Source organism: Orycteropus afer, unplaced genomic scaffold (genome assembly GCF_000298275.1).
Source record: "Orycteropus afer afer isolate SDZICR_OR568_19922 unplaced genomic scaffold, OryAfe1.0 scaffold00035, whole genome shotgun sequence".
Classification (NCBI taxonomy): domain Eukaryota; kingdom Metazoa; phylum Chordata; class Mammalia; order Tubulidentata; family Orycteropodidae; genus Orycteropus; species Orycteropus afer.
In genome coordinates this window covers 11,872,494-11,887,711 of record NW_006921622.1, presented here as the reverse complement: position 1 = coordinate 11,887,711, position 15,218 = coordinate 11,872,494, and the positions used below count along the sequence as shown (strand labels likewise).

The 15,218-nt window shown below is 38.0% G+C and overlaps 1 protein-coding gene across 1 annotated transcript in view; it reads right to left on the bottom strand.

Moving 5' to 3' along the window:
* ARMC3 (armadillo repeat containing 3) overlaps positions 1 to 15,218 on the bottom strand; it is a 146,804-nt gene that overhangs the window by 2,450 nt on the left and 129,136 nt on the right. Inside the window, exons 16-17 of the mRNA XM_007936409.1 lie at positions 4,669 to 4,869; positions 1,943 to 2,105 (exon numbers count right to left, since the gene is read on the bottom strand). Coding sequence (XP_007934600.1) covers positions 1,943 to 2,105; positions 4,669 to 4,869 — 364 coding nt within the window. The remainder of the gene's footprint in view (positions 1 to 1,942; positions 2,106 to 4,668; positions 4,870 to 15,218) is intronic.

Below are 15,218 nucleotides of genomic sequence, written 5' to 3'. Positions count from 1 at the left end.
TTCCTTCCGAGGAGTGGCTGGTGGGTTTGAACCGCCAGCCTTCTGGTTAGCAGTCAAGTGCCTTAGGCACTATGCTACCAGAGCTCCTAATGTTGGGGATATACTGCCTCAATTGAAGTTGAATGGGTGCCCATCTGAAAGTCTCTATTTTGGTAGGTGGGACATAAAGTTGTCTGCTTGAAGGGAAGAAGTGGAAATGAGGAAAAGGGTAGGCAAGAAGGACATCTGTGGGGCACAGCTGCTGAAGGATATAGGAAGAGCCTGTGACTAGGAGCTAGAAAAGGGTCACCAGGCAGCATGCATGTCTACCCAAATCTGGACACTGTGAATCTGCAGTGGCTGAACCACTGCTGTGCTCTGTAACCTGAGTGTAACAGTGGAAAGAGCAGGCAATTGGATTGTCCTAGAGTTAGCTGGCTAGGCAGAGAGGGAAGGAAAGGACAGAAGACAGTGAGAGAAATTATTGAGAAAAAGGAGTTGTGAACAATTTATCAAGCTTACCTGGGAGAAGGGGTGGGAGTGGAATAAAGCCAAATAAGAATCAACAAATTGAGCTGGGGGAGAAATAGAGGAGATGAAAAGTATATACAGGAGGTGTACAGGATTTAAGAGAGGTGGAAAGATAAGAGATCTTATCAGTAAGTATTGGAGGTCAGAATTTCAGTGGTGGGAGAGTACTGGGTAATTGCATAATTGCATGACTCACTTGAGGTGGGAAGGGACAGGTAATGAATTGAACTTGGCATAATGAGTTTGAGGTGCCTGGGAGGCACTCAGTGGAGCTAGCCAGAGGTACATTAGATACATCTTCTCAGCTCCTGTCATATGTTAGATGCAGAGGAGCAAAATATCACCTCCTTTCTTAAGCCTGATCTTTCTCTTGTTATTTGCCGTCAAGTCGGCCCCGACTCATAGCGACCCCTCCTTGGGTTTCCGAGGCAGTATCACTACGGAAGTAGGATTGCCCAACCTTCCTTCCGAGGAGTGGCTGGTGGATTTGAACCGCCAGCCTTCTGGTTAGCAGTCAAGTGCCTTAGCCACTATGCTACCAGAGCTCCCTCTAGTGTTCCTCATTTCAGTGAACAGTGCCATCACCCCAAGTTGCCCCAATCAGAACCTGGAGATCATTTTGCTCTTCTCATACAATCTCTCATATTTCATTTTAGGCAGTTATATCCCCTAAATTGCCCTCTAAATTCATCCTCTCATTCACATTTTCATACTGTTTCTTTAGCACAGGTCATCCATACTTCTTGCTCCAGTGACCTTCTAATCGGTTTCTAAGTCTCCAGTCTTGCCTCTGCTCCAATTCATTTCCCATTCTTTTGCCTGAATGGTCTTTCACAATCATGTTACCTCTTTCTCCTTAACAACTTTCAGTAGCTTCTCTTAGATTTAGGATCAAGTGCAAATTCCTAACCATGCTTCCCACAGGGTGCTTGATGATCTGGCCCTTTAGCTTGGTCTGATCCCTTCTCTTTTCTTCATCCAGACTGTGTTCCTCAAAGGAACCACTGTCTCTCATACTTGATATTTTGCATAAAGTATTTGTTCTGTTTAGAATGCCCTTCTCTTCCTTCTTTGCTTCGTGAATTCCTATTCCAATACTCAATACTCAGGCAATGTATCACTTCCTTCCCTGAAACCTCTCTTGACATCATCTCTGAACCCTGGGTTAGGTTCCCCTTGCATGAAGCAGTGATTGTTAATTTAGCATCTCTATAAGCCTAGACTAGCACAGGGCCCAACCCTTTGTGTATAAAATAAACGTTGAATGAATGAGTGAATATACTTCTAATAGTCTGGTGGTTTTACGCACATACATGTAAATCTAAAAGATAGGATTACTATTATCTAGTTAAATGTTAGCAAGCAACTGGCTCACTTCAATATGATAAACATTTTTACCTAAAGGCAGGTGAGGTAAAAGCATCTTAAATACCTTGAAAAGCAAAGCTCGATGGTAGAAGATCCCTTTTTTGATCTGTCCAATTGGAATCACATTGGATTTAAGCTGAAATTTTAATTCACTTATGTGAAGTTCCCAGCTGAATTCATGTAGTTTCTCTTTCTGAATAGGACCACCCATTTTTTCTGCCACATACCTGTGTCAATTATATTGATATCAAATTTGTTATCTTATTTTGGATGCTTTGAGTGTAATTACATGTATAAAAACTGAGTTCCTTTTTATTGGTTGCTTTACTTTTTAAAAATATACTTACAAGTAGGTTAGCATTATGCTTTTTGTATTCAAAATAATATATTTCTCCTTGCTGTATGTGAACTGAAAATTCTATTCATTTCTTTGAACACAAAGAAGAAAATGAGTGCTAATTTTCACAACATTGATAACAAGACATAAATCAATATCACACCAAATTTTTATCAATGCAGTTTTACAATTGTCTTACTCTTAGAAAAATTTTAAATATTTTCATCTAAATCTTAGGCATTGTACTAATGTGTCATTCTTTCAAACAACTTAAACTCAGAAACAAGATAAATACAGAGAATGTCCCCATTAGTTTCACAAATATTTTCAAATATTACAAGTTTTTTTATTTTTTAACTTGGAGAAAGACATGGCATTTACACAGCACTAAAGCAACCCCCATTGGGTTTCCAAAGCAGTAAATCTTCCTTCCCTAGAGAGGGTGGTGGGTTCTTGTTAGCAGTCAAATGCCTTAGGCACTGTGCCACCAGTGATCCTTAAAGATAGAGGAGAGAAAAAGAAGAGACAGGGAAAAAAGAGGAATTAGCTGTGGTAGGGGGTGTCAGGCAGGATGACTGTGTAATACTTTGACTGTGGGTTTCTCCTGGTATTAGGCTGTCACTAGAAGAAGACAGTGAACACCCTTGCCACAATCCAAAATAAATAAGTAAAAATCCAACACACTACTATATTCTTGGGGTAGAGGCAATATTACAAAATTTTAAGGAAAGAATTTCTCTTTGCTGTATGTGAAGCCAAGTGAAAAAGAATAAACGTTAAAAAAAAAAAAAAAAAGAGCAGGGAGGGAGGTTGGGGAGACAGGTGCTGAATTGACTTGCAGTTTCACCCAGCCAAGTATAGGCTAATTAATGAATGCTGGGGAACCACAGCCGGAAGAAGCAGTTCTCTGTGTCTCTTTCTCTAGCTTGGTGTGGGGTCAGGTTCAAAAGACAATTATTTGAAGATGATGAACAGTGTTTCTGATAGGAACAAAGCATGAGAAAAATTTGACAAATGTTTAAATGAGTTGAATTAGAGTTCTGCTTGAGTCATCACTTTTCAAGGACACCAGGAAAACTTCAGTAGCCAGAAATGTTCTCTTGCAGTTCTGGCTGACAAGAAGTCAACGAGTTGGCAGCTGTGTGACTTGCAGTTGTCACATCTAGGTTGGATGACTGCAGCTCACTTCTATTTGGAGTAGATATAAGCTCCCATGGAGACTGCAGCTGTTGCACAACCCAGCAGCTCACCTACTGGCTGGTGTCAATCACAAAGGTTTTCCTCCATTTCTACAGTGGTTCCTAATCCCTTCCAGCTACCAAGTCAATTCTCAGGCGTCTCTTAGTGGAATCAGATTAAGCACTCCAAGGAAGAAGTCAACACCACTGGCCTACACAAAGCTCTGAGTCTGCTCAAGCAACCATCTTTTAGATGGCTGCTACAAAGAAACTTGAAATTCAAAACATTCTGATATATAACAAAAAAATGGAATGATTATTTGTATTAGAAAATAATGTGTAATTCACAAATAATGTGTAGTAGGATTCCTTTACATTGTGAGCACTCCATAAACATAAGGAATGATTCCTTTCAAACTTTTGAGTCATTAATAATGTCTTCAGGATTGCATTGAAAGGTGCTTTTAGTAATTTCACTGGAGAAAAGGATATAGGCATTTTTCTCTAAGTAGTTTCCAGCTTTTAGCCCTGATTCTTGATGGAAATATGACCTCAAAAAAAAAAGTTTTTCGGTTTATTGTGTTTTTACTTTAGAGTTAGAGCTAGGGTGCTGGAGAAGTTCAGTTTTATTTGTATTTGTCTGAAAAACTGTCTAAGAAAAATCAAATCACTGAGATCAGTTGGGTTTTTTTTTCAGAAATAAAAAATATAGGTATGCACAGCATAATATCCAACTGCATATACATCCGTGGTGTGGGGAGGAAGAGCTTGCTTTGCAGGGTGCCAGGAGGCAGGGCTGGCATTCAGTTTGCCTGAGCAGCTGCAGCTGGGCTCCCATGGCTGCCCTGGTTTGGCTGCAGCCCGTGGCTCAGTTGTAGCCCTCAAGCCACGGAATGGCTTGCAGCCTCCAAGCCCTGTGGTTGCAGCTGCCACTGATGTGTGCCCTGCCCAGCTGTGGGGACACTCTGGACTGTGACTGCTCCACTCCATCCCTCAGGGCTTCTGTTAATGACTAGGATCCTTGAGGGCTGCTTAAAGAGCTTGGCACGCCCAGCGGCAGCCAATTGCAGGTGCCAATTTGTAAACACTGAGGTTCCAGGTGCTAATGAAGAGCTAGAGGAGCTTGCAAGGGGTTACTTTGATACATGTTTATCAAATATATATAAACATGTACTATATATAATACGGCGTTTGCACAACATCCAAATTGTATAACGTCCTATTGTGGACATTAAGTGACACATACTTGTATATATGTATATAGAGACAACTTACTTTGCAAGAGCCTCAATCTGTTCCTTCATATTGGCTATGGGCAGGATTGTTTTAGTCACTTCATAGACATAAAGACACAAGTCAGGGTCAGAAGGAGGGCACCATTCTTTATCAGGGGTTCCTTCTCCAGTCATTTTTGGTGTTGACAAAACTTCTTCCTCCTCTTTTACTTTTTCTTCTTCTTTTTTACCTCTCCCTTTTCTTTGAGAGTAAAGAAGAGCAAACATAATCACATCTTTAGCTAAATAAATGAATAAGCACTAACTGTGCTCTGAGTCAATCTGAGGAGCAATCACAGAAATAAGATATTTTGTACCTCAACAACATCATATCTATTTTTCAAATTTTCAATGACAATTTCAGAGTTTTATTTTATAAAGTTTATATTATGCAGGAGAAATTAATTTGTAAGCAAAGAGTATGTGATTGATATATCTTATTAAAGTCATGTATTGGACTTATGCATGGTTGCCTAGCACTGTGTCTAGCACATAGTAGGTACACAATATATTTTCTGAATTGAAAAAAAAATATTTGCTTCTTCAGGGAGTCTAAGCCAGTCTTATATCATTTCTTGATTCAGTTGAGATTGTCTTCAAGGAAAAATTGGATCACTATTTTAAAGAGAAATTATCCAAATCATGGAAATAAGGAGAAAAAACAAACAAACAAAAAATACAGCATATAAGCTCCACATCATGCAAGAACAAAAACTCGGTGTTTATTTAGGGAAACAAACTTAATTTACTTACTAAAAATGGAATGTACTTAGAAAATAACGGAGATATTGTTTACTATTAATTAAAAGTTCCAGAACTTGAATAGGGAAGTTGCAAGTTAGCATGTGGATTTTTTTCTGGTAGAGAATAAGATAATTTCTGTCCACTGGAAAGGCCTCATAAAGGTTACTGCCCTGTGGAATTTTGTTGTGGATTGAACAGTGTCTCCAAAACATATATGTTGAAGTCCTAACTCCTAGTAACTGTGAACATCACCTTGTTTGGAAATAGGGTCTCTGAAAATGTTAACAGTTAACGTGAGGTCCCAATGGACAAGGGAATCCCAAGAGACTAGTGGTGTGCACTTTTTGCCCTTTTTATATTTTTTCCAGTTCTTTTTTCTTTACTTCCCCCCTTTCCTCCTCTTCTTCCTTATGTTTATTCATTTTTTTCTTCATCTATTTTTTTTTTTTCCTTATCCATCTGGTATGAGGAAGACATTATTTCCCCACTAGTCAGCCACATCCACCATATGTAGTCCTTCACCCAATGGGTGAGTGCCACCACCTATTCCTGTACCATTGGATCAGTGGCAGACGGTGGACAACATCTGCTCACACCATTCACAACTGCTCTACATGACCAGTAAACAAAGACTCCCACTCCCACCCACTACTCTACTCACCAGAGACAAGTGGGGAGTGCCACAGTGCTGCCAAACTGGCACCCCAAAGTAGCATGCCCACCCTGCCCACTGGATATAGCAAAAGAAAGCAAAACAAAACATTTGGGCAAAACAATCATCACATAATTAACAAATAAATACAATTTCACCTAAATGTCTTGGAGACAATGTTGTTGTTGTTGTTATGTGCCGTCAAGTCGGCCCCGACTCATAGCAATAGATAACTACAAATCAAACAAAGAAATAGGACAAGATGGCCCAAATAAAAAGCCAGGAAACCACCAAGGGGAAGTAATGGTAACAGAACTACTTGATAAGGACTTCAAAAGATTTATATATAGGGTTCTACAAGAAATCAAGAAAACCACAAACAAAATTAGGGAAAACAAAACAAAAGCTAAATGAGAAAATAAATTGACAATTAGAAACCATACCAAAGCAGCACGTAGAAATCTAGAAGTATAACACTAAAATTTCAAGAGATATATAACATACTGGAAGGACAAAGAAGTAGAAATAGAATGAACAGAAGACAGCGAATTAGAGAACGAATTCCTTGACACTATTTTGTATGAGGAAAAAATCAGAAAAAAAGAATGAAAATGAAGAAAACCTAAGAGTTATGTGGGACACTATTAAGAGGAAAAATTTATGTGTAATTGGAATTGCAAAACAGGAGGAGGCAAAATATAAATAAATAAATAAAACCCAACCAAGAGAATTGTCAAACATTTGTTGTCAAAAAACTATCCTAACATTATGCTCTGGTAGCTTAGTGGCTAAACCACTTGACTGCTAACCAGAAGGCTGGTGGTTCAAACCCACCAGCCACTCCTCAGAAGGAAGGTTGGGCAATCCTACTTCCGTAGTGATACTGCCTCGGAAACCCAAGGAGGGGTCACTATGAGTCGGGGCCGACTCAACGGCACATAACAACAACAACAACAACATTATGCAATATGAAAACATATCTACCCATCAACACACCTAATACAGGATAGACTCCAAAAGAAAGTCACCAAGACATGTACTATTCAAACTTTGTAAAACCAAATGCAAATAAACCTGAGAGCAGCTTGGGAAAAAGAAAATGTTACCTACAAAGGGGAACCAATAAGACTAAGCTCTAGTTTCTTGGCAGAAACCATGTAGGCAAGAAGGTAATAGGATAACATAAAATCCTGAAAGAAAAAAATTGCCAACCAAGAAATATATATTTAGCAGAACTGTTGCTCAAATATGATGGTGAAATTAGGATATTTCCTGATAAACAGAAATTAAGGGAATTTGTAAAAACTAGATCAACTTTACAAGAATTGTGAAAGGGAGTCCTTTAGTCAGAGAACCAACAATGTCAGGTAACACCTGAGATTAAGACACATACAACATGACCCAGAAACCAGCCCACAGAATAATAAAATAAATTTATAAGACTGAAAATAGGGAACCAGAGATGTCAGTCTGTAAATGAAGACAAGTATAAAGCGAAAAGAGGGAATAAATGATATAATTACTGAACTTCCAAATGAGGAGAAAGTCAAGATTATACCAAGGTAGAACAGACTGCTTTAAACTTAGGAAGATAAAAATAAATTACCAGATAATCACAAAGAAAATCAATAAACCTTCTAACTAGAATAAGAAGAAAATCAGAAGGATTCAGTAAACACCAATTCAACAGCAATGAAGAAAATGAAAAGCAAATCTGATACCAAAATGAACTCAGCATAGAAAAATATAAGAACAAAGAAAGAATCAAAACTACAATAGAAAACACAAAAGAATGACAGCAATAAATTTGTACCTGTGAATACTTACACTGAATGTAAATGGATTAAATGCTCCAGACAAGAGACAGAGATTGGCAGAAAGCATAAGAAAATATTATCCATCAATATGCTGGACTCACCTTAAACACAAAGATAAAAATAAACTAAAAATCAAAGGATGGAAAAAAAAAAAAACATATATATCAAGCAAATGACAACCAAAAAGGAGTAGGAGCAGGAATGGCAATATTAATTTCTGATACAATAGATTTCAAGGCAAAAACAAGCATAAGGGACAAAGAAGGGCATTATATAGTGATTAAAGTGCCAATCCAACAGGAAGACATAACCATAATAAATATCTATACACCCAGTGGAAGAGCACCAAAATCAAACATTAACAGAATTGAAAAGAGAAACAGACAATTTCATAATAATAGTAGGAGACTTTAATACACCATTTTTGATGAAGGACGAACAAACAGGAACTCAACAAATATACAGAAGATATAAATAACACAGTCAACCAACTTGACTTCATATACATACACACAGAACACTCCATCCAACAAAAATGAAATACATGTTCTTTTCCAGTACACATGAATCATGCTCCAGAACAGACCATATGTAAAGCCCAAAGCAAGGCTTAATAAATTTAAAAACATCAAAATAATACAAAGTATCTTCTTGGATCACAGTGCTATAAAATTAAAATCAATAGCAGGAAGATCAAGGAAATAAAATCAAATACATGGAAACTGAGTAACACCATGCTACTGCATAATAGAAAAAATTTAAAAAATTAAAAACATTTCTTGAATCAAACAAAATGAAAATGTAACATACCAAAACCTTTGGGACATAGGAAAAGTGGTGCTCATAGGTCAATTTATGGCATTAACTGCGCACATCAAAAAGGAATGAACTGAAATGAACACCTTAACTCAATATCTCCAACAATTAGAAGAAGAGCAGGAAAAAAGCCTACAGTCTTCAAAAGAAAGGAAATAATAAAGTTTGGAGCAGAAATAAATGAAACAGAAAAACAATAAAAGAATAAAAAAAAAACAGAAGTTGGTTCTTTGAAAAGATGAACAAAATTGACAAATTTTACAAAGGAAAAGATGCAAATAACATGAATAAGAAATGAAATGGGCAACAGCATAACAGAGCCAACTGAAATAAAAGGATAACAACAGAATATTATGAGGAACTGTACTCCAAATTTGAAAACCTTGAGGAAACAGACAAATTTCTAGAAACACACAACTTACCTACACTAACACAAACTAAGGTAGAAATTTTGAATAGGCCCATCACAAAAGAAAAAATTGAATAAGTGATTTAAAAAAAAAAAAAGAAAGTCCTGGCCCAGACTGCTTCAATGGAAAATTCTACTGAAAATTCAGAGAAGAGCTATCACCAATTCTACTGAAATTATTCAGTAATTTGATGAAATACTTCTGAATCTATTTTATAAAGCAAGCATAACCCTGATACCAAAGCCAGGCAAAGACACCACTAAAAAAGAAAATTATAGACCAATACTCCCCATGGACATAGGCATAAAAATCTTCAACAAAATCCTAGCCAACAGAATCCAACACCATATCAAGAAAGACCAAGTGAGATTCATATTAGGTATGCGAGGATAGTTCAACATTAGAAAAACACTCAGTGTAATCCACTACATAAATAAAGGAAAAGAGCCATATGATCATTTCAATTGATGCAGAAAAAGCATTTGATAAAACCCAATACCTATTCCTGATAAAAATGTTCAACAAAATAGGAACAGAAGGGAAATTCTGCAATATAATTAAGGACATACACGTAAGACCAATGACCAATATTATTCCCAATGGAGAGGTACTGAAAGCATTCCCCTTGTGAACAGGAACCAGGCGAGGATGCCCTCTGTCACTTTCCTATTCAGTACTGTACTGGAAGTCCTAGCCAGAGCAACAAGGCAAGAAAGCAAATAAAAGGCATCCAAATTGGTAAGGAAGAAGTAAAACTACTCTTTTTGCAGATGATATGGTTCTATACATAGAAAATCCCAGAGATTCTATAAGAAGGCTACTGGAAGTAATTGAAAAATCCATCAAAGTGGAAGGTTATAAGATGAACACAGAAAAATCAGTTGGATTCCTCTACATTAAACAAAGAGAACTATGGAAAGGATATAAGGAAAACAATAGCATTTACAATAGCTACCAAAAAGATTAAATACTTAGGAATAAATCTAACAGGGATATAAAAGAGTTATACAAAGAAAACTACAAAACACTATTGCAAGAAACCAGAAGAGAACTACATAAATGGAAAAACATACCATGTTCAGGGATAGGAAGATTTAACATTGTGAAAATGTCAATATTATACAAAGCAATCTATGGACATAATGGAACCCCAATCCAGATTCCATAAACATTCTTTAGAGATGGAAAAATCAATCACCAACTTTATATGGAAAGGAAACAGGCCCCAGATAAGCAAAGCACCACTGAAGAAGAAAAACAAAATAGGAGGCCTCACACTTCTTGATCTCAAAACCAAGGGATTAATGGTAGTCAAAACAGCTTGGTATTGGTACAATGGCAGACACATAGACCAATGGAACAGAATTGAGAAGTCAGAAGTAAATCCACCCATGTATGGACAGTAGATTACTGACAATGGGCCAAAATACATTAAATGAGGAAAAGAGAGTGAGTCTCTTTAAAAAATAGTGATGACAAAACTGGATATTCATTTGGAGAAAAATGAAACAAGATCTATGTCTCACTCCATATACAAAAACTAACTCCAGATGGATCAAAGACCTAAATGTAAGACCTAAGACTATAAAGATCATCAAAGAAAAATAGGTGCCATAATTTACGACATAGACTATCAGACATAACCAAAAATGCACAAACAGCAGAAGATAAACCAGATGACTGGGATCTCCTAAAAATTAAGTACTTATGCACATCAAAAGACTTCCCCAAAAGAGTGAAAAAAAGAACCAACAGATTGTGAAAAAATATTTGGCAACAACATATCTGACAAGGAATTAATTGTTAAAATTTATAGAAAATTGCAATGCCTCAACAATAAAAAAGACAAACAATCCCAGTCTAAAAATGAGCAGAGGATATGAACAGACACTTCACCAAAGACGACATTCAGGTGGCCAACATACACATGGAGAAATGCTTGTGATTATAAGCCTCTAGAGATGCATCTAAGCAACAAAGAGATGCTATCTCACCCCAGCAACAGTAGCAAAACGTTCAATAAGACAGAAAACTACAAATATTAGCAAAGGTGTAAAGAGATTGGAAGTCTCATACACTGCTGATGGTACTTCAAAATGGTATAGCCACTGTGGAAAATGGTATGGCACTTCCTTAAAAATTTGGAAAAGAAATACCACTGCCAGGTATATACCCTAGCGAAATAAAAACTAGGACATGAATAGAGATATGCACACCCGAGTTCATTGTAGCATTATTGACAATAGCAAAGAGATGTATACAACCTAAATAAATGCCCATCAAAGATGAATGGATAATCAAACTATGGTATAACACACAATGGAATACTATGCAATGTTAAAGAATAATGAAGAATCTGTGAAATACCTCAAAGGTGGGTTACCTGGGAGGACATTATGCTAAGTGTATTAAGTCAATCCCAGAAGGACAAATATCATAGGGGGATCACTATTATAAAAAGTCAAGAAAAGATTTACATACAGAAATAAACATTCTTTAAAGGTTACCAGGAATGGCAAGGGAGGGGGGAGAAATTCACTGTCTAATAGACACACATTAATTTGGGTGAATTTGAGTAATTATACAATAAGAGTTGATGACAATATCACTAAGGCTGAAGAAAACATGGAGAGGTACACAAGAGTTGCAGACAACAAAGGTAAATACTATTACATTCACAATTCTACAATAACAGTGTGGTGGTTAAGTTGTGTGTCAACTTGGTTGGGCCTGGTTGAATGGCTGGGCAGCTGAATGTAGTTATTCCCCATGATGAGAATGGTAATTAACTCCATAGTGGAATCTATTGGAGCAGCAAAGTAGCTGCTTTGGATATGTGGTCTGCTTCCCGTATATAAGAAACAGCTTTGGGAATGGTCTTTAGCTTATGGCATGCTTGAACCCCGCATGTAGCCAAGTCGTTGTTCAGTAGCCTGCCATGCTCTGCCAACCTTGGGACTTTCAGTGGACTTGAATTAATGGCCTACTGTGTTGTTTGGTAACATCAGGACTGTGCCTTATTACTTGTCAACTTTGGGCTTGTCGTCTTAGCAGCCAGCAGCTGAGTGAAGAAGAGCCTCCAGCTTCAGTGGTCCGGGAACAGGAGGCAGAGCTGAAGCCCAAGGTTGAGGGGCTTTCACCCAGCCCCTAAGCCTGAACTTTGAACTCAGACTTAAAGCCTCCAAACTGTAAGAGAATAAACTCCTGTTTCTTCAAGCCATCCCTTTTGTGTATATTCTTGTCAGAGTGGTACTAGGTAACCAGAACAACCAGTAGTAACAAAAAATAACAAGTGGCTACATAGGCAGATCAGCAAACCAACGGGACTATACTCACAATTATATATAAGTTTGGCAGAGGTTATTTCTACATAAGTGTATGTGCTATGAATATGTTGTTGTTGTTGTTATTTGCCGTCGAGTCGGCCCTGACTCATAGCGACCCCTCCTTGGGTTTCCGAGGCAGTATCACTACGGAAGTAGATTGCCCAATCTTCCTTCCGAGGAGTGGCTGGTGGGTTTGAACTGCCAGCCTTCTGGTTAGCAGTCAAGTGCCTTAGGCACTATGCTACCCGAGCTCCCTATGAATATAGCCATGTATATATAGAGCAAACAGGGCAAAGTTATGAAAACTTCTTACCCATAGCCAAACACCCCGAGGGAATGAGTCGCTGGGCCTGGGTGCTCAGGACCATAGTCTCAGGAGACATGAAGGTCAGTTTGCATAATACAGTCCAGAAAGACAGTGATTATATCCTACTTCAGTGAGTAGCCACTGGGGTCTTAAAAGCTTGTGAGTGGTTCTCTAAGATGCAGCTATTGGTTTCTTTCCATTTGAAGCAAGGAAGAGTGAAGAAAACCAAAGATGCATGGAAACAATTAGTCCAGAGGACTGATGGACCATGTGATCGTCAGCCTCCATAACCCTGAGACCAGAAGAACTAGATGGTGCCAGGCACACTTCTGACCACTCTGAAAGGGATCCCAATAGGAGATCCTTAGTAGAGTGGGAGTAAATTGTGCAAAAACAAAACAAAAAAACCCTAAAAGTAATCAAAAGACCAGGCTTACTGGTCTGATAGAGACTGGGGAACCCCAGAGACTACAGCCCTTAGATACCCTTCAAGCCTGGAAGTGAACTCAGCCTCATGGCTCAACTTTCAGCCAAACAATAGACAGGGCTATAAGGTGAACAATAAGACCAGGGAGGTATATTGCTTCTTATAGGAGTCAACTGTATGAGATCATTTGCCCAAGATAAATCTCTGAAGGTAGGAAGGGATATGTAAGAAAGGTATATGAAAATGGGAAACACAGGAAAGAAGTGGGAAGAGTGCTGTAAACGTAGTGGTTACTGTCATTGTCACAAAACAAAATGTGTGTACATTGTTGAAAACCAATTTGCTTTGTAAACTTTCACCCAAATCACAATATAAAATTTAAAACAAAAAGAGAAAGAGACTATGACAAAACCAACTGCTGGACAGGACACTGAGAAACTGGATCACTCATAAATTGCTGGTTGTAATGTAAAATGTTAAAGCTATTCTGGACACAGTTTGGCAGTTCCTGGCAAAACTAGTCATACAGTTACGATTTTGTTGTTGTTAGCTACCAGTGGGTCAATTTTGACTTACAGTCACCCATGTGTCAGAGAAGAACTGCCCCATAGGGTTTTCTAGGCTGTAATCTTTATAGCAGCAGAATGCCATGTCTTTCTCCTATGGAGCCACTGAGTGAGTGCTTAACCATTGCACCTTGGTCATTTATCCCAGAGAAATGAAAACTTATGTTCATATAAAAACCTGAGCTCTGGTAGCATAGTGGCTAAAGCACTTGACTGCTAACCAGAAGGCTGGCGGTTCAAACCCACCAGCCGCTCCTCGGAAGGAAGGTTGGGCAATCCTACTTCCGTAGTGATACTGCCTCGGAAACCCAAGGAGGGGTCGCTATGAGCCGGGGCCGACTCGACGGCACATAACAACAACAACAACATACAAATGTTCATGACTGCTTTATTCATAATAGCTCCAAAGTGAAAATAATCCAAATTTCTTTTCAGTGTGGATGGTTAAACAAACTGTGGAATACTACTCAACAATAAAAAGGAATGAACTAATGATGTATACAATAACTTGAATGAATTGCCAGGGAATTATACTGAATGAAAAAAGCCAATCCCAATAGGTTATGTAACAAAAAGCATGACTCTATTTAGATAATGACAAATTTTTAGAAATGCTGAACAGATTAGTGGTTACCAGGAAGTAAGGCTGGAGGAAGTGACAGTGGTAGAGAAGTGGATATGGATGTAAAAGGACAGCACAAAGGATCCTTGTGGCAGATGGAACTGTTTAGTACCTTGGCTGTGGTGGAAGATACATGAACCTATACATGTGATAAAACTGTATAGAACTCAACACATACATTTAAACCAGTAGAAGTGAAAATGGGAAAACCTGAATAAAATCGTTGGATTGTATCAATGTGAATATCTGAGTTGTAATATTCTACTGTATTTTTTAAAAGTTATCATTGGCGAGAGGACTTCTGGTAAGATGGAGGAATAGGCAGACAAGTGACACAAACCCTCTTCAACAAAGAAAAAAAAAAAAAACCAATTGACAGAGATACAGAAGATAATCCTGGAACCCTGAACTTTGAAAGGAACTATACAGAAGTGGATTAGGCACCAATTAGTGGAAAAACCTGAACGAAAACAGAACCTAAGAACAGGCTCTGTTTGCCAGGGTCGGCAAGGACATACAAGAGGCTGACAAAGGAAAGGAGACAGGTGGTGAGTGTATAGGTGCTGTCAATTAGCGAATAGAAGAGCACAGCACAGTACCCTGCCTATATAGATAACATACAAACAAAAATAAAGAAAACAAAAATTGTGGGCAAGTCACTCCAACATATAATCACAATTAAATATAAACAGAAAACGTCACAATGCCTTGGAGACAACAGAGCATTACAGTCTACACAAAGAAGCAAAATAAAGTAGGAGAAACAAGGGAGCAGGATACAGACCCAAAACACATCCCTGAGGAAGACGCAGCATTGGAACTCCCTGATAAGGAATTCAAAAGAATTATATTTAGGTATCTTCA